This window comes from Balaenoptera ricei, chromosome 6 (genome assembly GCF_028023285.1).
Source record: "Balaenoptera ricei isolate mBalRic1 chromosome 6, mBalRic1.hap2, whole genome shotgun sequence".
Classification (NCBI taxonomy): Eukaryota; Metazoa; Chordata; class Mammalia; order Artiodactyla; family Balaenopteridae; genus Balaenoptera; species Balaenoptera ricei.
The window spans coordinates 79,169,203-79,194,436 of record NC_082644.1 but is presented as its reverse complement, the minus strand read 5'-3'; the positions used below and the strand labels follow the sequence as shown (position 1 = coordinate 79,194,436).

The window sequence follows — 25,234 nt, the reverse complement described above, 5'->3', positions numbered from 1 at the left end:
ACCAGGATAGGAGGCATTCCCAGGCTCAGCGGGTAATTGACAAAGGGTGATGACCTGTCATCCTCACCACTCTCATCATGAGTAGCCACGTTATTAAAAGAGGAGTTCAGTGGACTCTAGTTGGATTTTTATTTCAAGGGCATCTCCCCGACACATGCTGACATAGACAGTGGGGGTGGTCATAGTCTTCAGATGCAAGCATGAGCTTATTGTTTCCACTGGCAGTAGTGTGGGTGAAGAAATGGGCTAAAGTTTGTCCCATCTGCTCTGTCCTACCTGGATCTGAATCTGTGTTTAAAACAACAAAAACAACACAACACTTCGCTGGTACCACCTAGGTAGCTCCATTCTCTCATAAACACTCTGATTTGTCTGGGCTCCCTCTGAGTTGACCCAGGATGACTGCAATCTGCTTTCCATCATCTTAAAGGTGCGGTTAATTAGTGCTTGTTCTCTGGAACCCTCTGCTCTCCTATTACAACCTCAACCCTGTTTTTTAAGGAAACGAAGTCAGGAGAAAAATGTAGGCATTGGCTCAAATACTCTCAGGGCCTTGTGGAGTACATTTCTCATTTACTGTCCATTTCAGTGGTACCTCAACTATGCCGGGGAAGCTGAGCTCTGGTCTTACCTTGCTCAGTTAAGTTTTTCTCGTTGTTCATAGTCTGCATGTCTTATTTCCCAGATCACAGATGTGGGAAAGTGCAGCCGTGTCACTGACTTCACTGCTTTTGTCCAGCCATGAGAAATATTCTCATCTGCTTCCTGAATGCCTTAGTAGTAAATCCCCAAATGGACTAATTCCTTCCTCTCTTCAAAAACATTACGTTTTGATAGTAGAAAATGCAGAGGGGTAGGTGTGACGCTTCGACAAAGGGGGGAGCAATCAAGACCTCATTTCTGCTTGCGAAGTGCGTAGTCCAGTTGAAAGGGACGTGTAATCATTTGGGGAATCAATCTGCTCTGACTCTTGGCTCCCTGAACCTTTTCATCATCTGGACGCCAGATAAAATACAGATGTTCTGAGCTAGAAACACACCACCAGACTATTTTCCTCTTGGCTTCCACTGCCTCTTAAATGCCTGAATGCCAGACAAACTCGTTTTCAGCATTTTGGTTCAGCCTTAATTCACGGAAGATATCCCAGTCTGGAGTGAATGATTTTCTTCCTGGCTGTGTCTCTGAAATCGGCCAGTGTTCTCCGTGGCCTTTGGCTGCTGGGTTTGTGATGGGCTCCGAGCTGCTCTTCCTTTAAGTCACATATGCGACACTGTCGAAGTAGACAGCAGCTGTGGACATCCTTCCTCTGAAACCCAGCAAGAGGCTTTTCTCTTGCCCCAGATCTATCCTTCCCTCCAGCTCTTAGAAGAATCATCCCAAGCAGACCTGCTTTCAGCTGCTGTTGCTTCTGCACTGAAATGACCTTTTTAAACAAATCCTTGCCTCGAAATCAAAACGGAGAACATCTCTTGTTTTCATGAGCGTCTCTGCATAGAATGTGAGTCAGATTTTTCCAGCAGGAGGAGGATTTTGTTTTTTAACCACCTCAGACATGGAGAGGTCACTGCAAGGTTGTAACGCCTTGCCAGGAAGCCTGTGACCAAGGCTTCAGGGTCTGGAGGCCAATTCCGAAGACTCAGGTGGGAATGAATACACACAGGCCTTTACTGTTAGATTCCAAGCTCCCACACTTTTCCTCCCTCCCGCCGCTTCTCAAGCCCCCCACTTTCCCCATCTGCAACTAGAGGGGCAACTTTTAAAAGGTAAGCTTGAATGATGGCAAGTTCTAATAATCCAGCCAGAAAGATCAGTCATTTCAGCTGAAGTTCCCATAATTTAGAGTGATTCTTCCTTGTCTAACTGGACAAGCTATCCCACTGGTAGTTTTCTTTTATCTCTTTTTTAATAAAGAGATAAGTGAATGTGATAGAAGCTATTCTGAAATCTTTGAGAAAATGGTAGTCATTTCTCTCTCTGACACTCTTTACATGCTCTGCAGTATACTCCACCCAGGTGGAAACTCAAGTGGTCAGATCAGTCATCAGTGGCCCTTTGGGTTTTCCCTCCTCGCCAAATGCCAGCCATAGTCTCCTATCCTCTCCTGCAATGAGCATCACAGAGGCTCTGGGACTCCAGGCTTTTCTTTTACTGGCAGCCTTCATCTCTTGGGTATCCCGAAAGCAAGGGTTTGGGGGTGGGGGGGGGGGAGGCAGAGGAGGCAGCTAGACACCTGCGATCTCTCTCGGGAGGTCCATACCATTCCAGAATCTGCCTTCCACCTGGGTCTGGGCCAGATGCACACACGTCCCATGCAGCAGCTGCAACCCTTCTCTGCAGCTGCTACACTGGTTGTGGCCAAGACCGGTGCAGGTTTCGCAGGCTCGGTGGCAGGGCTCACATTCTCCCATCTCTGGGTGACCGTAGAAGCCAGGGCCACAGTTCCTCACGCAGCTGCCGCCTACGTGAGAACACAGAATGGAGGCATGAAATGCAGCCCTGGCTGGCTGAGCTTGGTGATCTACGCAGGGCCAAGTTCTAAACAGGCCGAAGGGAGGCTGAGGAACATTTTTTAGTTTTTAAAGAAACCATGATGGCATTTGCTTATTTCAACCAAGAATCGTGTCTTAATAAATCCAACGCTTTAAGTCCTCTTTCAACTGAAAATTTAAGTTGGCTGTCAGCTCAAAGGGTTAGGAGCATAGAACAAAGACATTCATGTCCTCAAGGCCTTGAAAAACTGCAAATAAAATGATCTCTACATACAGAATCTCTGAAGGTCACTGTGGGCTGTCTGCCCCACTCTTTCTCCCACAAACATTCAAGAACCTGGACTCTTCTCTTCAATTGGAAGGCTCACAGTATTTATCTTTCCTAACTATTCATTTCCATCAAAGTCAATGAATTGACCAAAATCTAAGACAAAAGATCTTATTTAACTTTTACAGTGCAAGGAATATATAACATGGATGAAGTCTCAAGGAAAGGGTCATGTTCTGAATATTCCAGGTGACTTCAATTCCAAAGCATTTCTCTTCAGCACCTCTCCCTCCCCTCCATTCACTCTTCTTTCCATCAGCTTAGAGACACTTGAGATTAATTACTGAAATCGGAGCTATGCTTCAATAATAAAAGCAGAAAGAAGTAGTCCTGGCTAATGTTTATTTTCAAACCAAATTAAAATTCCTTCTTGGACAAGAGACACAGGAAGACTCTAAAACTGATCAGAGGAGCTCTCCCATTTCTGGGTGGAGCCCTGGAGCCTTGCGGTCACTTTGTACAGTGCCGTTTTTGAGCTTACCCAAGAGGAAGAAGCCCTCTTCACACCAGTAGCATTCATTCTGGTCGCAGTTGCCACAGTTGGTATCACATGCTTTGCATTCAGATTCTTCCCTGTAGGTCTTCTCAGGACAGGTTTTATAACACTGGTGTTTGAACCTGGGGGGAGAAGATGGAGTTTCTTCCACGAGCTGTGTTGACATATTTCTCTTTATCACCATAATTTAATCTCCTTGTATGTATCTACACATCATCTCTTTTGAAGTTATAGTCTTTTTTTCCCTTAATATTTTGAAGTATAACTGACATACAACATTACATTGGTTTCAGGTGTACAACATAATAGTTTAATATTTGTATATATTGCAAAATGATCACCACAGTAACATCCGTTATCATACATAGTTACAGAATTTTTTTTCTTGTGACAGGAACTTTTAAGATCTATTCTCTTAGCAACTTTCAAATATTATGCATCATTAAATTTTTTTTTTATTGAGGTATAGTTGATGTACAATATTATATAAGTTTCAGGTGTACAATTTAGTGATTCACAATTTTTAAAGGTTGTGTTCCATTTATAGTTATAAAATACTGGCTATATTCCCTGTGCTGTACAATATATCCTTTTAGCTTATTTATTTTATACATATATTATACATCATTTTTTTAGAAGGTTCTGTTTTGTTTTTTGTTTTTTTTTAGAGATTGGAGTTTATTTATTTATTTATTTATTTTATTTTTGGCTGTGTTGGGTCTTCGTTTCTGTGAGAGGGCTTTCTCCAGTTGCAACAAGCGGGGGCCACTCTTCATCGCGGTGCGCGGGCCTCTCACTATCGTGGCCTCTCTTGTTGCGGAGCACAGGCTCCAGACGCGCAGGCTCAGTAGTTGTGGCTCACGGACCTAGTTGCTCCGCGGCATGTGGGATCTTCTCAGACCAGGGCTCGAACCCGTGTCCCCTGCATTGGCAGGCAGATTCTCAACCACTGCGCCACCAGGGAAGCCCTATACATCATTTTTTAAATTGAGATCTAGTTAAGTTACTATGTTGTGTTAGTTTTAACTGTACAGCAAAGTGATTCAGAGATATATATATTTATATATAAATGCTTTTTCAGATTCTTTTCCATTATAGGTTATTATAAGATATTGAGTAGAGTTCCCAGTGCTATACAGTAGGTCTTTGTTGTTTCCTATTTTATATAGTAGTGTGTGTATATGTTAATCCCAAACTCCTAATTTATCTCACCCCCTGATTACACATCATTTAAAAAAAAAATTTATTTATTTATTTGGCTGCACTGGGTCTTAGTTGCGGCATGCGGGATATTCGTTGCCACGTGCAGGATCTTCAGTTGCAGCATGTGAAATCTTTAGTTGAGGCATGCGAGATCTTTAGTTGTGGCATGCGGGCTCTTAGTTGTGGCATGAGGGATCTAGTTCCCTGACCAGGGATCGAACCTGGGCCCCCTGCATTGGGAGCATAGAGTCTTAACCACTGGACCACCAGGGAAGTCCCAATGCATCATTTTTAACAGGTATAGATATTCGGGTTTCAAGGGAGAAAACTTCCTCTTGGTCTGTTGTGTGCCCTCCAAACCAAGTCATTAACCACCTCGCTCTGGACTCCAAGGACCCTTTACTGGGACAGCAGGGAGGAGGCTAGGAAGAAGGAAAGGGATACTGATATTTACTTAGGGAGTACCGATTATGTGTCAGGTATTAGCTCACTTAAACCTCTGCACAATCCCCATATGGTAGCTGTTACTTTTTTTTTTTTTTTTTAATAAATTTATTTATTTATTTATATTTATTTTTGGCTGTGTTGGGTCTTCGTTTCTGTGCGAGGGCTTTCTCCAGTTGCGGCGAGCGGGGGCCACTCTTCATCGCGGCGCGCGGGCCTCTCACTGTCGCGGCCTCTCCCGTTGCGGAGCACAGGCTCCAGACGCGCAGGCTCAGTAGTTGTGGCTCACGGGCTTAGTTGCTCCGCGGCATGTGGGATCTTCCCAGACCAGGGCTCGAACCCGTGTCCCCTGCATTGGCAGGCAGATTCTCAACCACTGCGCCACCAGGGAAGCCCTGGTAGCTGTTACTTATCTTTAATTTCCAGATAAGGGAACTGAGCTTCAGGGTTAAGTGCTCAAAGTCACATAGGTAAGGGTGGGACTGGGATTTTACCCAAGATCTGTTTGAACAACTTGTGTACTTTTGCCACGTGGCACCCGCCAGGTCTGAAACAGTTCAGTGTTGAGTTCAATTAGCTTACCATGATGTCTGTAACCAGATTATTGATATTAACAGTGAAATGCCTTAGCTTTTCTGTATATATAGTTTTACATATATCATCTGTTATTCTCATTCTATAGTAAAACATTGTAATTCAGCCTCCGCTGAGGTTCATTTGAAAGCGGAGTGGAATGAAGTTGACCTTTGCCCTCTGATGAATTTCACAGCATCAAAAAGATATCAGAGGGAAGCTTTGCATTTCTTCCTTAACAACGTCTATTGTGCAGTGTTTTATTAGTGTATGTGTATTCGAAGTTACTGCGTATTCTAAAGGGTTATAAAGATGTGTTTCTGGGAACAAATATCTAATGTTTTACCCTTAGTGATGTTGGGCATGTTCTTTCAGTGTATTTGTGTCTCAAGGGGTTTTATGAAACATGCTCATTAGCAAGCGGTGGTGAAATGGAGAGATTGGCTCCAAAGTTTAACAGAGGAAGCAGCTCTCAGGTGGCAGAGGCAGTAGGTGCAGGTGAAGGGGTGTGTTCTGGCATCAAAATGAAGAAGACAGCCAGGGCAGAGCTAGACTGGAGGGATGTAGGGCTGTAATAGAGACTAAGAGGAGAATTCCTCACCTGCTTCTGCATGGTCACTATTTCTTTATTTGAGTCTAAGTCCTCCTTCCTTGGCTCCTAGAGGAACATTTTGTCCCTTCAACCATGTGACCTTACCAAGAAATGCTTGCGTTTCTGCGGTTCATGTCTGCTGGGGGTTCGTGTGGCGGGCCACACACCAACCATGAATGTGCTGACAAATGACCGGCTGCTCATTGAATGTCATCTGGTCTACCTTACAATGATCAAGTCTAGGGACCTCTTACCCACCCTCCTCCCTTGTTTAAATGAAACAATAATTTAAATCATCCCATCAGGAGGATGTAGAGACATAGTCAATGTAGAGAATATTAGGCAATTCTGGAAAACTTGAATTAAATCCGTAAGGTTAAGTAGTGCTAAGGTTAACGGATCACTTTATGTATATTTCAGCTTGTTGGGTTTGCCTTTCCTTCCCATCCTCCTCACCCCTTTTAACCTCTTCCCACCACATTTTGAGTCCTTGGAATCTGATGGAGGAGAAAGGCCGTGTGGTGACAGGAGGAATCAGCCCACCAAAGTGGAGGTGACCCAAATGTAGATCCCCCACTAGCTTGTGTCTCCCTTCTTTTCTTAGTTTTTCTTCCAAGATAGGCACCAACGTACCCTGGAAGGGAGACAAGAATAGGAGGGGGAGGTGATGTTGAGACATACCATCTTTGATTTGTAGATTTTTAACAGAGAACTTTGGGGGTGATGGTTATCTGCATTTCATTTAACCTAGTGGTCCATGTCTCTCATTACTCACGGGAGCATTAAGAACTAACGAAACGGACTTCCCTGGTGGCGCAGTGGTTAAGAATCCACCTGCCAATGCAGGGGACACGGGTTTGAGCCCTGGTCCGGGAAGATCCCACATGCCGTGGAGCAACTAACCCCATGCGCCACAACTACTGAGCCTGCGCTCTAGAGCCCGTGAGCCACAACTACTGAGACCACATGCCACAACTTCTGAGCCCACGTGCCACAGCTTCAGAGCCCGAGAGCTTAGAGCCCATGCTCCGCAACAAGAGAAGCCACTGCTATGAGAAGCCCGCGCACCGCAACAAAGAGTAGCCCCCACTCGCCGCAACCAGAGAAAGCCCGCACGCAGCAACAAAGACCCAATGCAGCCAAAAATAAATAAATTAATTAAAAAAAAAAAAAAAAAAAAAAAGAACCAACGAAACACCTGGCTTGATCCTGGACTGTCTGACTCCCTTTAAGGACGAGGTCTCCGTGCAGACATTTGGAAACAGCTTGCTTGGGGTCAGGTATATTATTAAAGTCTGTCCATAAACAGCAAGGTCTGAATCTTGGTAACCCATGGCAAGATTCCTAGACACCAGTGTCAGGCTGGGTGACTTCCAGGACCAAGAAAGAGAGGACCTCCTTTCAAGGCAAGAGAACAGCTGCACTCTTATTGCTAAATGCAAGAATTGTTCATTAATAGCCTGACAGGAGAGAGTTGCTTCAGGCTGCAGGCCCTCTTTGCTTTAACCACTGGATTTAGGATTAAGTCAGTAATGCTTAAACTGCAGAAAAAGTTAGTGCCATGAGAAAAAAAAAAAAAAAAAAACGCCAGACTTACACGTAATACCCCATAGCGCATGATGTGCAGGTTCCTGGATCGTCTGGAAAAAAATTATAATAATAAAAAATAATCATCATCAAGAGTTCATCATTTGAAAAACCAAGCTTTGGAAAAGTTGTGGCTTGAGACAAATAGTTGTGGGATAGTTTCATGAAATATACTGTCTAGAAATGATATTTGAATAGATTGTACCATTTTTAATTAGTAACAAGATGTACGCTAGGATTTGTCTTTATCAAAGTTAGTAACATAAGAGTTCTCATAAAAACTTGGCCTTGACTTGCAAGGAGGAATAGGCTCAAGCTACTGGGTCTTCAAATTGCTGATCAAGAATGACCTACAGGAAGAAACTCCTGGCCACTACCTAGGTAAAGGCATCAAGCACGTCCACACACACATTTGGAAGGGGCTGCAAGCTTCCAACCATGAGTGGTGGGTTTTTCATGAGTTACCCCAAATGCCTGCCAATGTGAGGGAGTGTCGTTTGGGAAGCTCCTTTGAAATCTGGACAATTATTTTTTTCCAATACAGTATCCACTTTGTGTTCTGCACTTCACCACCCTCTTAAAGAAACTGTCCTGCTCTCATTAAACACAATAATTCAATGTGTCCCTGTTGGCTCAGAGAAGGACTCTTTCCTACAGCTTTCAGGGGACTTAATGAGACAGAAAGGACGTTGAGAATCACTGACTCAGTCTATTTCCCTCCCTCCTGTCCCTCCCTGAAAGATGCCAACTCCCAGATCCAATTATTAAGACAATTCTGTGACTTCCTCTGGCCTGCAGTTCTCGTGAGTAACAGGGTTACCTCCATTAAGTTCTTTCTGTGATCTAACCTATACTCCACTTCTGCTCTTTTCATTCTAAAAGGAGATGGAAAACAATTGCTCCTTTTGGAAACATTCCTCTTGGTATATGAGGATTTATGTCACCTTTAACTTTATTTAAACGAAATAAAATTATGTCCTTTGAACTTTGTGCCTAGTTTTCCTTCCTGATCTATTCTAGGCTTTACTCTGGTTTTCAAGAAGTCTGCCCCTTGGTGGTAGAGTCAACCTCATCCGCATCTTTAGTCAGACTTTTATCTTGGGTCCTCCTCCTCGAGGTGCTGCAAGACGATACTACTGTGTCTCACACATACTACGACTAATGCATGTGCCAAAGTTATAGTGGAGAATTTCTAGAAGAAGTTCTGCCATGTAAGCAGGGATCCTTAGAACCTTCTGGAAATAGCATTTTTGATTCTAATTAATTCCATAACACACATTTATTAGGAAAATATGGAAACATACACAGACACATAAATGAAATAAATCACACTATTAAATCACACTACTATTGACATTTTAGCTTTTTCTTCTGATTTTTGATAAAGTTGTATCTAGATAGATAGATAGATAGATAGATAGATAGATAGATAGATAGTGATGATATAGGCTGGCCTGGGAACTGGGCTACCTGTTTCTAATTTGAAGTTTTAACCCTGGCTTACCTGTCTTGTGAACCCGCGTAAGCGGCACTCTATTTTCTGGGTGCTGATTTCTGCAGGTTGAATGATAATGGCTGCTAAGCCTCCCCGAAAGTCTAAGATTCTGAAGCTGAGTGTTGCAGGAGTTGGCAAACTATGGCCCACTCGGGGGCCAAATCCAGTCAGGCCCCTTTTGTTTGCATATTTTGTGTGAATGCTTTCATGTTATAGCATCGGAGTGGTTGCAATAGAGTTAGAAAGTATTTACTATCTAGTATTTATTTACTTTACAGAAGATATGGGCCGGCCCTTGGCTGAAGCACTGTTGGCTCGTGACTTTGTCATGTTGGCTTCTGTTAGATAACACAGGTGTAAATGTTATTCTCTTAATAGCTGGTCCCAGAGTTCCTCTAAAGGAGAGAACTGTCTGTATTTAGGAAAATATCTTGCTAAGCTACTTGGGATAGAAGTTTAATCAGAAGGATTAAGCAAGAGCCAAGACAACCAAGGAGATAGCCAGGCCCTTCTGCAGGAGGCCATGGTTTGCTCATGGGAGGGAAATGGTTTTTATGTCTGGGTCAATGTGGTTTGCTATAGGGTGACTAGAGCAGGGCAGTGAAATGAATCATAAACCAGGGAAATTAAATGGAATCAGGAATCTGAATTTAGAGGTGCCATGAGAAGAAAAGCTCACTGGAATTCTTAGAATTCTTAGGGGAGGGCTTTATGCTTCTCCAATCCATTGATTGGGGAATCTGAATCCATCTTAAGGGGGTGCAAAGGTCTCAATGAACGCTAGTGGTTATACTGGGTAAGTTTATTTCCTGCTACTAGTCTGTGCTTGCATCTATAGTCTTTTCAGTTCTGCTCCTAAATAAGTTGCTACTACTCGGCTTGCATTTGGGCAGCTTTCCTCTTCCCTGCCTGTCCCCCATGAACATATTTGACTCCGACAGTTTTGCTAATTTGGCAAGGGCTGGGGAAATTCTAATCCTGTTCTCTAATGTTCTGGCCATCCCTCCCATCTAGGAACTTAATGAGTTTGCTCTCTGCTCCCTTAAGCAGGTCACTGATGAAAATGTGAAACAGAACCAAGCCTCAGAAATGTGCATACCAATGTAATCTCCATTCCAGGGACTTTTCCAGCCCAGTTGCACAGTGAATTTGGTACCTTTACAACAGTTTGCATAAATGAATAAGGCGTAGAACAGGAACCCTGTCTTATAACAGCTCATGAATGCCCACTAGTCTTTCTCATTATTAACAGTTCTAAAGCATTAAGAGTTATTTAGAAAAATTTTTCTACCGCAGAAGATCCACAAGTCAAACATCAGCTAAATGGATTTAGCTTGACCACTGAGAGGCAGCTGCTTTGGGATTAAGGAAAGGTAACAATTCCAAACCTAGAAATTGACTCTAAGTCAAGTTGGCATTTGGTTGGTAAGGAGGGCTTAAGGAGGAAGGTGAATTTTCCTGACTTCTAATATGTGTGTGTGTGTTGGGGTGAGGAGTGAGGGGGTGGTGTTTGAAGAGTGTAAACAAGCTAGAATTGTTAACTGTCTTGGAAGCTTTACCCAAAACAGGGTATTTAAATAGCTCTGGTTATTTGATCTTGTCAAACTTTGAGCTGAGAGAGCATATTTTGAGGAGGGATGGGGCAAGTTCAGACAGAATTCAGAGAGTGAGAGACTTCCACTTTTAGAAAAAAGCCTTCAGAAACAGCCACTGGCTTTCAGCTGCTCACATCCCAGCTAAGGAGAATGTGCGAGCAGATGCCTTGTCAAGATGGGGATACAGCCTTCATTTCTTGAGAAAAATTGTTTTATTGTCTCATTTTTATGGGATGGGGTGAGTAGGACTACAGCGTCCACTCTGTCTGGACAGAGCTACGTGATTCTCTGCGTCACCTTTCCACTGTTCCCTTGGAGACCAGCAGGGCTGGAACTCACCACAAATGCCCTGTCCTCATGGAGACATTGACTCCTGCTGTCAATGTCACCTTCAGTGGTCAACTTACATTCTCTGACATTTTATTTTGTTCTCAGTAATACCTATAGCCTTCACCATTGAATAGGGGTGGATCAGGGCCACATTAGGAGTTCTGTACATCCTACTTACAAACTATATTGGAAAAGAGATATTTCAAACTTCAGATGGAACTGAACATTTAAAAATGTCCAGAGAAAAAAATTTATTTTTATGGTTTACATAAACTTTGAGTCACGTAATTAAAAATACATACAAGCTAAAACGACTCTAATTTGCTTTCTCTAAATTTATGTTTCTTATTGTATGTTTCTTTTTCGTTTGAGGGAGACAGAAGAAACTGGTGCCTCAAGACTAGCCTTTTATTGTATAATATCTAGATATGCCAGAATTAGCCAGGGATTAGATATATTGTTTAGGCAGAATTGAGTCTCTGTAAAACTGTGGGGAAAAGTTAATGTCAAGGTGCTCCTAACTTGCCTTGGGCTATTTCTCTCAAAATACATTTTTAGGCTTCTAGGACTTTGTCCATACCCCGTGCTAGCCAGGCTTCCCTCTACTACTGCCTATTGAAACCTGTCTGTCCCATGTCCCATTACTGCAAAGACCTACTAGGTTACTGCCTAGAATGCTAGACTAATGGGCATGTTAAACTTGCAGTCTTGGGAGGCTCCTAAGCTCTCACCTACCTCAGTCTCTTCTCAGCTGTCCTAGACTCATTAGGGTCCTTCTACCTTGGCCTCTTAGGCCACATCTGTGCCATAAAACAGCACCCACCTCATTGTAATTCAGCATACCTTAGAGGCTTGCTTTTCTCGGGTGATCTCGACCTTTTTGGCTTAGTCACCTTTCCAGGCCCAATCACCTATACCCTAGGCTTGACCAAACTTGGGGCTTTACTTGCCTTCCCAGTGCCTCCCACACTCAGGCAAAGCATTAGACCAAACTGATGCTCCACCCACACTTTATAGGTTTCTAGCCCCAATAACTCTCCGAGCTCCATAATACCACAAATCAAAAGCAGTAATCCCCATATTTTTTTGAAATATGGTTTAAAAAAAAATTAACAGGTACCTGCAATGCATATATGTGTGTGTGTAAATTATTTATATGTACTGGTGCATGAATATTTTACATACATTAAAAAGGCATGCTAGGGCTTCCCTGGTGGCGCAGTGGTTAAGAATCCGCCTGCCAATGCAGGGGACATGTGTTCAAGCCCTGGTCCGGGAAGATCTAACATGCCGCGGAGCAACTAAGCTCTTGCTCCGCAACTACTGAGCCTGCTCTCTAGAGCCCGCGAGCCACAACTACTGAGCCCGTGTGCCACAACTACTGAAGCCCACACACCTAAAGCCCGTGCTCCCCAACAAGAGAAGCCACCGCAATGAGAAGCCTGCACACCGCAATGAAGAGTAGCCCCCGCTCACCCCAACTAGAGAAACCCTGCGCACAGCAACGAAGACCCACCGCAGCCAAAAAAAAAAAAAAAAAAAAGGCATGCTAAAGTAGAACATTTAAGAGAATAACCTAAAAATAATTTTGAATACAAGTTCTGTATTTTTCTGCAGCCCAGTGGATTGTCTTGCACACTTCTCTTTGAAGACCACTGACTCAGGCCACGCCTAACCAAAAGCCACATCTGAGCTAATGAATTCATATGTTAAACTTCCAGGAATATGTCTTACGTTTGCTTCCTTAAAGTTATAATTGAAAGGAGTGACTCTGATGACTTCACTCATATGCATATATTTATATATAAGGACTCCCTGCACTTGGCTTCCAGCCCTTATTTACAGACAGACTATATAATTCTAATCAGCTTGTTCACCTAGCACTTTTGGGGTGGAGGAAAAGTTGAAAATATAGACATGAATGAACGTGTTTGAGTGATAGGGCTAGATTCTACTTTCTCCACCTTTCTACCACCCACTATAGCTTTAGTACATAAATTTATTCCCAGAACAAACTTTCTAGATGAAAATAACCAATACTTACGTCCCTGCAAAAGACAGCCTAAAAGTTCATCTATTGGGAATAGGTTAAAAAAAATCTGGTACATTCGTACAAGATGGGCTAGTACATAGCCATTAAAATTTTGTTTCTCAAGAGTGTTTAAAGACATGAAAACATTTTCAAGATAGGCTAGGTAAAAAAGGATAATCCATATCTAGATACATGTATAATCTATCATCTATCTATCTATCTATCTATCTAGATACAACTTTATCAAAAATCAGAAGAAAAAGCTAAAATGTCAATAGTAGTGTGATTTAATAGTGTGATTTATTTCATTTATGTGTCTGTGTATGTTTCCATATTTTCCTAATAAATGTGTGTTATGGAATTAATTAGAATCAAAAATGCTATTAAGGGAAGAAAGAAAGTGCTCAGGTTATGAGTTCTAGGGCTCATTTGGGCCACATGTTTGGAAACACTCTCCTCCCACAGATCTCCCCCAAGGGACCTGGACTTTTGCTTCTGCTCTTCATTTTCTGTCCCTTTCCTGCCTACTTCTATTTTCTCATCTTTCCATTTTGTTTCTCAGCATTCCCTAATTCTACATCACTGGGACAAGACTGACGTTCTTCCATGGGGTGTGGTTAAAACAGTGGCAGATGTTTGTGTAAACTCCTTTTAAAAAATTCACTTTTAATATGAATTGTTTTTCTGATAGGATTCTGTAAAGGAGGCAGATGACTAGGAAATGGGGTTGTTCTTGGCTCTGCCTCAGACTCCCTAAGTGGGCTGGGGCTGTCACTTGGGCCAACCATTCTTAAACCACCATTTATGAGCACCTGCAGCCTTGTTGGAGCATCAGCAGAATGTCCACCCCCTACTGAGATGCACTACTGCTCCCTTTGAGGAGAGAGACAGCCTTACAAGCAGCCAGTACTTAAATTGTTCAGGGAGATAATTAAGCACATTGTCAATAATGCATATTATCCCAGAGTAAATATGTACTTAGTTACTGCACAGTGCTGTACAAATTTGTAGGCGAGTCACGGAAGTTCTTCAGTCTACCCAAGGAAAATGAACTGGGTTAAGAGATTTATATGCCCAAAGAATGCAACTAATTATAAGCCTAGCACTAGAAAGTACATAATCCAAACAGGCTTTGCACTTAAAATTGCTTCAGATAGGGAACACTCAAATATGAAATGGACCCTCTGACAGCTTTGCCAAAGCAGAAGATTTTTCTGGAAGGTTCAATGGTGCTGGGATACAAAGTATTTGGTTAGGGGGACTGTTGATGGTTTTCAGTCATTTTGTCCTCAATGGTGTCCAAGGACAATGAATAAATATTTGAATTGGCAGTAAGGCAAATAGTGCAGCTGACAATGGGGCACGGCACACTGGAGGGACACGGTAGTAGAAGAGACATGAATAAATAATCTAAATCATTGTCTACAAATGTTGGCTAAAGAAGGCTCAGTTCTCTGTTGGACTTTAGTCTTTACCAAGTCTCCTGATTCCAACAATGGAATAGCATAATAGGCAAGCTGTTTATGGATTTTCATCCTTCTCTAAATCAACTAGCTGGTAGAAGTGATGGCTGAATATACACAGCTGAGTCCCTATGAGGATTGCTCACTACAGCCGTATGTTCATTCACTTATTCATTCGTTCTGGAGCTTACATTTTAGGGGGAAAACAGACAATAAAAGAAAAAGCAGATAATTATTAGAATGTAAATATAAATCTTCAATGAATGTATGAACATGGCTGGTTCGTACATTCATGGAAGTCTAAAATGCAGACTCCATGAAGACAGCTTGTTTTGTTTTGTTTTATTTTTCTGTACCTTAATACCAACAGTATTGCCTGGCACATAGCAGATGCTCCAGAAATAGGCATTGAATGAAGAAGGAAGACGTAAATAAGTATACACATTCAGATAAAGGGTTAGAAGTGATGAGACTAGAGGGGAGAAGGGAAGTGTTAGATTGGCTAGTTGGGAGAGAGCCTTTCAAGAACTGACATTTGAATAGAGATTGGAATGGTAACAAGGAGTTAGTCATGTGAAGTTCTGAGGGCAGAGTGTTCCAAACAGAGGCTAAGAAAGCTTGATCTGTTCAGGCAACGTCAAGAAGGTCAGTGGGGCTAAAGGGAATAAGGAGAAAGGGAGAGAGTCAGGATATGAGGCCAGGTTCAAGGGCAGGATCAGATCAAATGTGGTCTTCTAGGCCAAGGTAAGAGGTTTGCATTCTAATCTCAGAGTAATGGGAAGCCATGAAAAGCTGTATTAGAAAATAACTTATTTTACTGTAAACATGGTTACCTTTATTAAATCATGCAAAACCACGATTCCATGTAACACGTTTGAGAAACACCCTTTTAAGGAATATACTAGAGGGAAAATGATTAGAGATAAACTAAGACTGTGGCTGCAGTCATGAAGGAAAATAGATTTGGGGACTTCCCTGGTGGTCCAGTGGTTAGGACTCTGCACTTCCACTGTAGGGGGCATGAGTTTGATCCCTGGTGGGGGAACTAAGATCCTGCTTGCTGTGCAGCGTGGCCAAAAAAAATCAGATTTGAGAGAAATTAAAAAGATAGAAGAATAGATGATAAAATGTGAGAGGTAGGGAGGTAGGATGATTCCCTGACTCTGGCTTGAGCACCTGGGTGGATGGAAAAGGAGGAGAACTCGGCAGTGAAATGACTTAGGAGCAATAAACACATACTTAATGGCAGTCCATACACTGCTTTTCGTATTGTAATGAGTATATGCAGAAAAGAAAGGCAATCCTTGCTCTCAAGGAGTTTGCAATCTGGTAAGGGGACAGCAATTAACAAAGCTAATTAGAGAAGACATCATGATGTGGCAAAATGTAAAATAGATGAAAAAACCTTTAATCTAGAGCACTGCAGAAATATTTGTTTAGGGCCAGAGAGAAACCCAGTTATGATTCTTCTCTCTTCCCCCTTAATTAGGCTTTTATCTCTCTTTTTAAATGGAGAAATTCAGAGCATTCTTATTATAGTTAGGGTTGCCAGATAAAATACAAGACTGAAGTGGGAACCCAAGGACTACGGTGTCAGTGTAAGGATGAATTAAAAATAAACTTGCCAGGAGAAGAGGACAGAAAAAAAATCATCCTGGTCTTAGCCTTGGATAGATTATAATATCAACAGCAAACCTCCTCTGAGAATTTGTAAACACACACTGGATCTTACATAGAGTTTTTAATCAGAATTCATGTTACCTATGTGTTCTAAAACACCTCAAAAGGCAAATTCAATTTAAATTAGTTCCAGGTAGGTAGTATCCCTAGGCAATTGGAAGAAGCAAATGCAAATCTTCTCTAGAGAAATGTAATCTTAACACAGATCTCAAAATATTATCACATTCAAGGAGAATGATCACAGTTTAAAAACATAAACCATAAGGAAATCAGGTGCTCTGAGTGAAAGTCAGCAGAAATAACAGACAGCAGAATCAGACCCACAGAGACTACAGATCTTGAAATTATCTGACGTGGAATATAAAAATAACAAATATTTAATATTTTTAAAGAAATAAAAGAGCATCCTGAACACAGAAAAGTAACCAAACAGTTTGAAAAGAACCAAATATAACCTCTATAAGTGAGAGACAGAGACATAAAAATGTGAATTTAGAACTCAATAGATAGGTTAAGCAGATAAGGCATAAGAGGAAGAAAACTAGTAAACTCAAAGATGGATACAAAGAAAAGACTGAAAATTCAGTCCAGAGAGACAAAAAGATAGAAAACAGGAAAGAGTGATGAGAGGTAATGGAGGTTAAAACAACAAGGTCTAACATATATCAAAGTTCCCAAAAGAGATAATATTGGATTGGCCAAAAAATTCGTTCAGGTTTTTCTGTAGGATGTTATGGAAAAACCTGAAAGAAGTTTTTGGCCAACCCAACAGAATGGGAAAGAGGCAATATTCAAAGATAATAGAATACCTGGGAATTTTCCAGAATTGTTAAAAGATTCTAAGCATTAGTCCCAAGAAACAGCATAAACATATAATTATGTTTTTAATCTGCAAGAAGACCCATCATACTAAAATTGTAGAATAACCAAGAAAACGAACAGCTCTTAGACTGTGAAGAAAAATAAAGAACTTAGTAAAGAAGAAGAAAGAAAATACCTTGAGAAGAGGATATGAAAATTTGGTGGATGAAAGAGCATCAGTTATTTCAGAAAGACACTAAAACAGTGGCAGGAAGTTCTTTGAAATTTTGATGAAAGACTTGGACTCATAAAATGTAAGAGCCAGAAGGGAACTTAAGCTCAAGGCCCAGCTTGTATGTCCTAAGAGTATGAAACATTTTTGTTCGTTTGTTTTGAGTCCTCTAATTCTTCCAAAAGAATGAGTCTTTTTTTCTGAGCTTCCAGTTAGCTTTATATTGATGCTGCCACTCTTATTCAGTTGGGATATTGTGAATTATTTGTGACCTGCCGTAGTCAGGGAATATATCTTACTTATCTCTGCAACCCTAGTGCCTAGCGTTATGCCCAGCATTAATTCATTCCTTCTACAAATATATTTTGAGTTCTACTATATGCTAGGGCTACAATGATGACTAATTCCTGTACAATATGGAGCTCAGGGTCTAGGGGGCAATGCAGCAAGTAAAAAGGTATTGTAATGAGTGCTGTGTGATCAGTGTTACTAATGGAATTGTGAACGATTTACAAAGAAGAAAATAGGGTGTATGTTGGGGGGGTGTTCCTTGAGGAAGTGACAGCTTAGATGAGACCTGCAGAATGAGTTTGAGGGAGGGAGGGAAAAGGAGAGAGAGAGAGAGAAAGAAAGGACCTTTTTGTGTGGAAAGGCCTGGAGGTAGAAAGAGTTAAATATATGGCAATAATTCCTTAAGTAAAAGGGTTCATGAGATTCTCCTTGAAGAAACCATAGAGGGAGTGGCAAAATCTTGTTAGAATACAGCATAGATGCCCTCGCCTTAAAAACATACAGGTTTTTAAATAAAAGAATGCGAAAAGTACAAAAGTGAATTGCAAAGAATTTGAGGCAGTTAGAGTGAAGAGTAGATGTTAGGGCTCGAGGAAGCAGGAAAAGACAGGAGAGAGAAGACAGAAGAGACCAGTGGCTGGATTATGAAGAAGATTTTACATCACACTCAGGGATACAGACTTTACCCAGAGCCGTGGGAAATCATTTTAGATTCATAGGCAGTTGTCACAACCAGGTTTAAATTTTAGAAAGTCATTTTTGCAGTATAGGGACTGGATTTTGAGAGTGAAAGAGTAGAAAAAGACTAGCATTAGGGAGACCAGTTAGAAGACTATTGCAGTATCCAAGTGAACTGTGTTCGTGACCTGAACTAAAGTATGGTCACGGATGTGGGTCGAAGTGGGCAGAGTGAAAAATGTTTAGGAAGTAGAAACGACTGGGTGACTGGATTGAATTATGTCCCCCCAAACAATTTATTCAAGTCCTAACCCTTGGTGCCCGTGAATGGGACCTTACTTGGAAATAACGAAGTTAAGATGAGGTCCTACTTGATTAGGGTGGGGCCCTAAATCCAATGACTGATGTCCGTATAAGAAGGCACATGAAGACAGACGCACAGACACAGAAGGAAGATGGTAATGAGGCCACTGAGGCAGAGATTAGAGTCATGAAGGTGTAAAGCCAAGGAAGGCAAGGATGGCTAGCTACTACCAGAAGCAAGGGAGGTGAGGAACGAGCCTCCCTCAGAGCCGCCAGAAGTGAGTCACTTGTGCTGATGCCTTGATTTTGGACTTCTGGCTTCCAGAACTGTGAGAAATACACATTTCTGTTGTTTTAAGCCAGCTCAATTTGTGGTTCTTTGTTACAGCAGCCCTCGGAAACTAATGCAGTGATATAGCGAGTGTTTAGGGACCACCCTTTTTCTCTGTGTTTCTGCCTTGCTCTTTAAAATATTGGAAAGATAGCTACCAGTCCTTCTGTCTAGTTCGCCTACTTCTTCTTAAGGGGAAGAGGAATGCTCTGTCCTGTGTGATTGGTGAGTTTGGGAGAAGAGACGCAGCATGCTTGAGATGGGAAGTTTCATGGAGGCAGGAGGAGTGTTAGGTTGCTCATTTTTTTGTAGATCTAATACACATTCTCCACTTTAGCCTTATAAACAATCAGGTTGATATTTTTCTCTTTTTTCTGTATGACGCCCCTGCCAAAACTTAATGCTCACTTGTTTCTGAATTGTGGAGAGAGGTATTCCTAACAAAGCCCAGAGAGAGAGGGAGAAATAACGGTTTCTAGGAGTTTTGGCTTGAGCAGCTGAGTGGTACTGTATTTGGAGCCATACACTGAGGAGGAGCGGTTGTTGAGGACACAGGTGGGAGGTGACAGCATGTAGAAGGTGCTTGATATATTGGCTGAACTGAAGGTGGTCCAAGCCCCTCGTTTTAAGGATGAGTAAACTGAGCCCCAAGGCTTGTCCAAGATCATACAGAACAAATGCAGATTTGGAAACTTCTGTTTCTGTGAATTCCAAGTGATTTCTCTATCTCCTCTACTCCACTTCTCTTTAAGATTACACATCCTTGCTTAAAAATATTCCCACACTCATTCTAAAAGACCATAATATGCAGGCTTACTATGCTATTTAAGACCACTGATCCCTGACTTCCCTGGTGGTGCAGTGGTTAAGAATCCACCTGCCAGTGCAGGGGACACGGGTTCGATCCCTGGCCTGGGAAGATCCCACGTGCCGCGGAGCAACTAAGCCCGTGCGCCACAACTACTGAGCTTGCACGCCTAGAGCCCATGCTCCGCAGCAAGAGAAGCCACTGCAATGAGAAGCCCACGCAACGCAACGAAGAGTAGCCTCTGCTCGCAGCAACTAGAGAAAGTCTGTGTGCAACAAGGAAGACCCAATGCAGCCAAACATAAATAAATAAAATAAATATATATATATATATAAAGACCACTGATCCCTCTACCAGTTGGCAAAAGCCCACATCACATTGTCCGCTAAAGAATGTCTGTCCAGGCCATAGCCTTGGGACACTTCATCTGGACTTTGCACCAACAGTTTACCCAAATCATTTAAGTAAGAGCCCTCCACCCCGTACAGAAGGGCTCCCCAGGATATTTCATCATTGCAGTTTTCATTTCAAGACTTTGCTTGGAATCTCCAGTCAGGATACTCTGCCAAAGTTAAACTGTCTGGAGCAAAACAGAGCAATCCTTTGGATCCTTTTTTTTAATTTAATTTTTTATTTTTGGCTGCACTGGGTCTTCGTTGCTGTGCACAGGCTTTCTCTAGTTGCGGCAAGCAGGGGCTGCTCTTCGTTGCGGTGCGCGGGCTCTAGGAGCGTGGGCTTCAGTAGCTGTGGCTCGTGGGCTCAGTAGTTGTGGCTCACGGGCTCTAGAGCACAGGCTCAGTAGTTGTGGCACACGGGCTTAGTTGCTCCACAGCATGTGGGATCTTCTCCGACCAAGGCTCGAACCCGTGTCCCCTGCGTTGGCAGGCGGATTCTTAACCACTGTGCCACCAGGGAAGCCCGATCCTTTGGATTCTGAAGTAAATGTCTGGGGCTGCAGGAGCCAAGCTGGAGGAGGCAGAGGGACTGGGCATGCAGTCCCACCAAAATCCTATGCTTTAGGATTTTGAAAATCCTTTCCTTTCATTTCCTGACTCTGCTGGGGTGCATTTCACAACCTCAGCATCCAGGGAAACTCTCCAGCTAAATACATCATTAGAAAAAAGGGAAAACCAAGACAACATACGTTGATCTCCCTTTGCTGCCTAAACAGAAACAAACTGCTGAAAAACAAAATTTATTCTCTAACAGACATATTTTCTGTTAGTAATAAGTCATTACTTTTTGCCCAAATTGCTCACCTGTGTAAGCAAACTAGAGCTTGTGTAAACAAGTCTTGTTATCTGGGGGGAAAAAAAATCTAAGAAGCATTCTGTGTGATAGGCTCTTAAAGAAAAAAAAAAAAAAGAGCCTCTTACATTTTTAAGAAGATATTTTGAAAGACTCTGCCTATTCATTGTCAGGAATATTTTAAAGAAGTGATGTTTTCTTTTGTGTATCTTCAAGTCGCTATAACAACTGGATCACTTTCTACTTGTTAATCAGGAGGCACCAGCCAGAGATTCTATCTTTCCCCCTAGGTTTGGAGCCTTTGCCTCTTACTCTACCTTTAGAAAACTTCACAGAATTTGGAAAGTTTTCTTCAAAAATGTTTCGCTTGGTCTGAGAATTTTGCTGTGTTCAGTGCCTTATTCATTGCTACCCATTTTCTCTCCTGTGTTATTTGATGGCTTCTGTGGACTACTGGGTACGTTTTGATTGCTCCTTTTTCTGTACTTCTGTGCTTTTATTTCTTACAGCCCTGAGAGGTTTTGCTGAGTCTCCAGAGTCGTGTGGTAGATTATACAGAGACCTACTTCCTCTTCCTTATGGATACCGTCAACCAGGAGTATCATGTACAGTTAAAAATGGAGTTTTGTTTCCTTTAATGTTCCTCCTAAGCCCCTCCTCCTTCTCAAAAGCCAGCAATCCCATCTCAATTTTCATCACAAACTACTTGGACCTGCTGAAACAGTGTAGAGTGAGGGATGACCACAGCTCATAATTGTTCGATGACCTGAGCGATTCAGTGACCGTCTTCCCCAGGGTCCGTACACTCTTCTGAATACTTGGTTTTCATGCCAGTTGCTGGATGGCTCTAAATGCCATACAAAATAGGGCTGGAGGACCTTGGAGGGGAAGTAGTTCAGAAGCTGCTTAACTGGAAACTGGTTTGCCAAAATTTTGGTTGGCTAGCACAGGGTTGACCCCTACTCTGTCTAAAGAAATCAAAAGATTTCTCATAACAGTCTGGATTACCTCAAGTTCTGCCTGCAACAATGGACAAGGGCCGAGCAGCAGATGACTTCTCTAGATGGGTGGACCCCTGGGGGCCTGAGTCCCCAGCTGGCCCACCTGATCGTGGTTCCTGCCTGGAACCTGCAGGGACTTGAATTTAGGCCCCTTGATCTTGTTCAGTTTCCACCCCTCTCCCCCATTTGTACAGATAAAAGTACTGAAACCTAGACTTTTCAGGACTTGACCAAAGCCAGAAGCTAATTAGTGGTAGCTTGAGAACTAAATCTAGATTTACTGACCACTAGCCCAGGGCTTCAAGTTCTCTGAACATCAAAACTATGTTTTACGGTGTTTCTCCAATACAATGGAGTTCACAGGACGTACACTTGAAACTATGGCTCTGACTAAGAACTATACAAATCCACACACATGATCCCCTGCAACCGGTGATACTGCAGCAACTCTTGTCAGCGTGAGCTTTTTCAATAACACTCTGTGTGTTATTTAGAATAAGAAGGGAATTAGTTTTCAGGTGTAGAGGAACACAGTACCTGGAGCCGAGCATGTGCATGTGTACGTGTGTGGGATGGGCTGGGCGAGAAGAAGGGAAAGACCCTCTGAGCACATTCTCCAAAAGTGGTAGTTTTTCAAGATTTCTTAAATGTACTAGACTGAGGTGAGGACTAGGAATTAGGAAAAAGCTGAAAAAATGTTAGAAGCAGCGCTATGAGCACAACACTGATTTATCTAGAGAAGGTAGTGGAAGATGAGAAATGTTTTTATCTTATTTGCTCTTCCACCTATTAATGAAGGGCACATGTCCTGGTCTCCAGTCTACAGTTAGTCTCTCCACCCCCCCGTCCCATGTTAGAACGCTGCTGTGTCTATGGTGTGAGAGTAGGGGCTCCCCAAACGAGTGCGTGTGTGCGTGTGTGTGTGTGTGTGCACGCGTGTGTGTATGTGAATGCACCCACAAGCATGTATGCACAAGCATGTATGCATGGCTTTGTGAGGATGGACCATGAATTACTAAACAAAAAGGTAATACTCTTCAAATTTCCGAGAGCCCTTTCTCCTTGTAGCCATCCCCAAAGAGAACAAAGATTAATAAACAAATCCTAGTTGTTTTGGTGCTGCAGTAAATAAAGTGAAAAGTTGACCATAAAAGAGAACTCAGGCTGTGGCAATACTTAATCTAAACAGCTCATGGGGAAATGAGCCCATTATCATAATAAAAATAAAAGCTTAGCACCTGCCAACGAGGCAAGCCACCCCTGAGACATGATGGCTTGTGGGGCCTTGCAGGGCTGGAGGTGCTGTGCTGTAGAGCCTACAATGGCCTTAACACAGGAGCTTTGTGATGACAGAGAAAAGATTCCATGGAACAGCCAAATGCCCAGTCCCTACAAAGCCAAGCTCTTCTTCCTAATGAATCTCATGTGACGGCTGTAACAGCATTCCAGTGGCACTTAGGTCTGAAAACAAGAGGGATTTCACAGTGTAATTAAGTCTACACAATAACACATAAAGTAGAAAGCAGGCTGACAATTATCTGCCGAATTTGAGGAGAGCTTGGCCTCACTATGAAGTATCTTCGATTGGCTATCTCGTGTGATTCTTTGGGATAATTGCTGGCTCTGTCTTCCCTTCATTTCATGTTTTATGGGCCTGATTTTTCTGTGAAAGCTCTTCTATTTTCTTTCTCCATGGCATGGGAACACCCCAGGACTAGTTTGCAGGGTTCACTTAGAAAAGAGCTCCATTTTATAAGGCAGACCGTCTTGCAGTCAGCGGAGATTCCCCTTTCAGACACCACAGAGATTCTGTCTCCAAGGCCATTGTTCTTCCAGCCATTCCTCAGCCCTCCAGGGGCCTTCATTCATATTGGCAGGTGATAAACTATGTTCAAGTCACGGGTAATCATAGTAATTCGGCATTTTTCCTTATTAGCACCTCTGAATGGAGAAACTGCGTGGAAACTGCTCATCTGTGCTGTCTCTTTTCTCTAGGCTTAGAGCTTTTATGCTCCAGATGGGCTATGTTGTTAGTCCAAAGGGATTAAACGAAAGCGCATCCCGGTCTTTCTAATGGTCACAAATTACATGGATGAGATGCTCAGCGTTTCTTTCTCCACTTTGAGAGAAGCCACCGACCTGGTAGGAGAGCCATTGTTATTTTCATTCCTGGTTCTTGAGACACTATTGAATGAGACGCTGTCAAATGATGGACGCACACGTGGGTGCCTGAGTGATGAGAGCATCTTATTGGTGATGAGAGCAATTTTCCAAAGCATTAATGCGTTTTAGGAATCTCCAGTATTTTCTTAAAAAAACTTGGCACTGCTGGAAGTGAGGCTGGCTTGACCACAGAAGGCTCAAAACCTCATATATTTTGGTATGTGAATAGAAGGGAACAGCATTCCGTTTCCATAAGCACACCTCCCCAAACACCAGTGTTCTATACCGACATTATCAAAGATGAAAGGGCTTATTTTGCAATGAGAATTAAATAGGCAAACATTTAGAATCATTTGGAGACACCTGTGATTTACCCAACCCATCATGATCACTCCTGTAGGCCCATTATCATCAATAATTCTGTCTATATGCAGTAAATACATGTAATTATTTTTTACAGTGGACTAATTACTTCATTCATCTAACATTTTGGCTGACAGCTGTGCCACCTTTGTGAGGCAGTATATTTATTTACTTAGCTTGCTGTCTGGATATTTCTAAGCACTAGGCTAGCACTTCAGGGTCTAAGAACTATTACATCTAAAATTAGTGGATTATTTGAAAATTGTGTTTTCTTTGACCAGGACTTACATTTAATACACCCTAAGGAAAGTTTGAGGAAATTTTCTGTCTTTATGCTAGTTTTGGAAGCTATACATTCTAGATGCCTAGAAAATGGACAGGCATGATAAGATAGGTATCAAATGAAATTACATATCAGAAGAAAACATGTGGCTTGAATGGACACCAAGTGCTACCAGTTCCTTCTCTGTACAGGATTGCAAACTTGGGTGGTTTTTCTTTTAACATTTTACAGGCACTCCTCATTTTATTGCACTCCACAGATATTGCACAGTTTACAAATTGAAGGTTGTGACAACCCTGCATCGAGCAAGTCTGTTGGTACCATTTTCCCAACAACATTTGCTCACTTCATGTCTCTGTGTCACATTTTGGTAATTCTCACACTATTTTGAACTTTTTCGTGGTTATTATTTTGGTTATGGTGAT

The 25,234-nt window shown here is 42.2% G+C and overlaps 1 protein-coding gene across 7 annotated transcripts in view; it reads right to left on the bottom strand.

Moving 5' to 3' along the window:
• The window catches only part of PCSK5 (proprotein convertase subtilisin/kexin type 5), a 464,350-nt gene that overhangs the window by 41,043 nt on the left and 398,073 nt on the right, over window positions 1-25,234 (bottom strand). For 2 of the 7 annotated variants that reach the window (XM_059924937.1, XM_059924939.1), the window contains exons 25-27: window positions 7,723-7,765; window positions 3,299-3,435; window positions 2,231-2,458 (exon numbers count right to left, since the gene is read on the bottom strand). The exons of 1 other annotated variant lie outside the window; for it this stretch is intronic. In XM_059924937.1, coding sequence (XP_059780920.1) covers window positions 2,231-2,458; window positions 3,299-3,435; window positions 7,723-7,765 — 408 coding nt within the window. Of the gene's footprint in view, window positions 1-2,230; window positions 2,459-3,298; window positions 3,436-3,957; window positions 4,236-6,327; window positions 6,760-7,722; window positions 7,766-25,234 lie in introns of those variants that run through there. 4 more of the 7 variants (XM_059924938.1, XM_059924940.1, XM_059924942.1 and 1 more) reach the window with 3 other exon arrangements.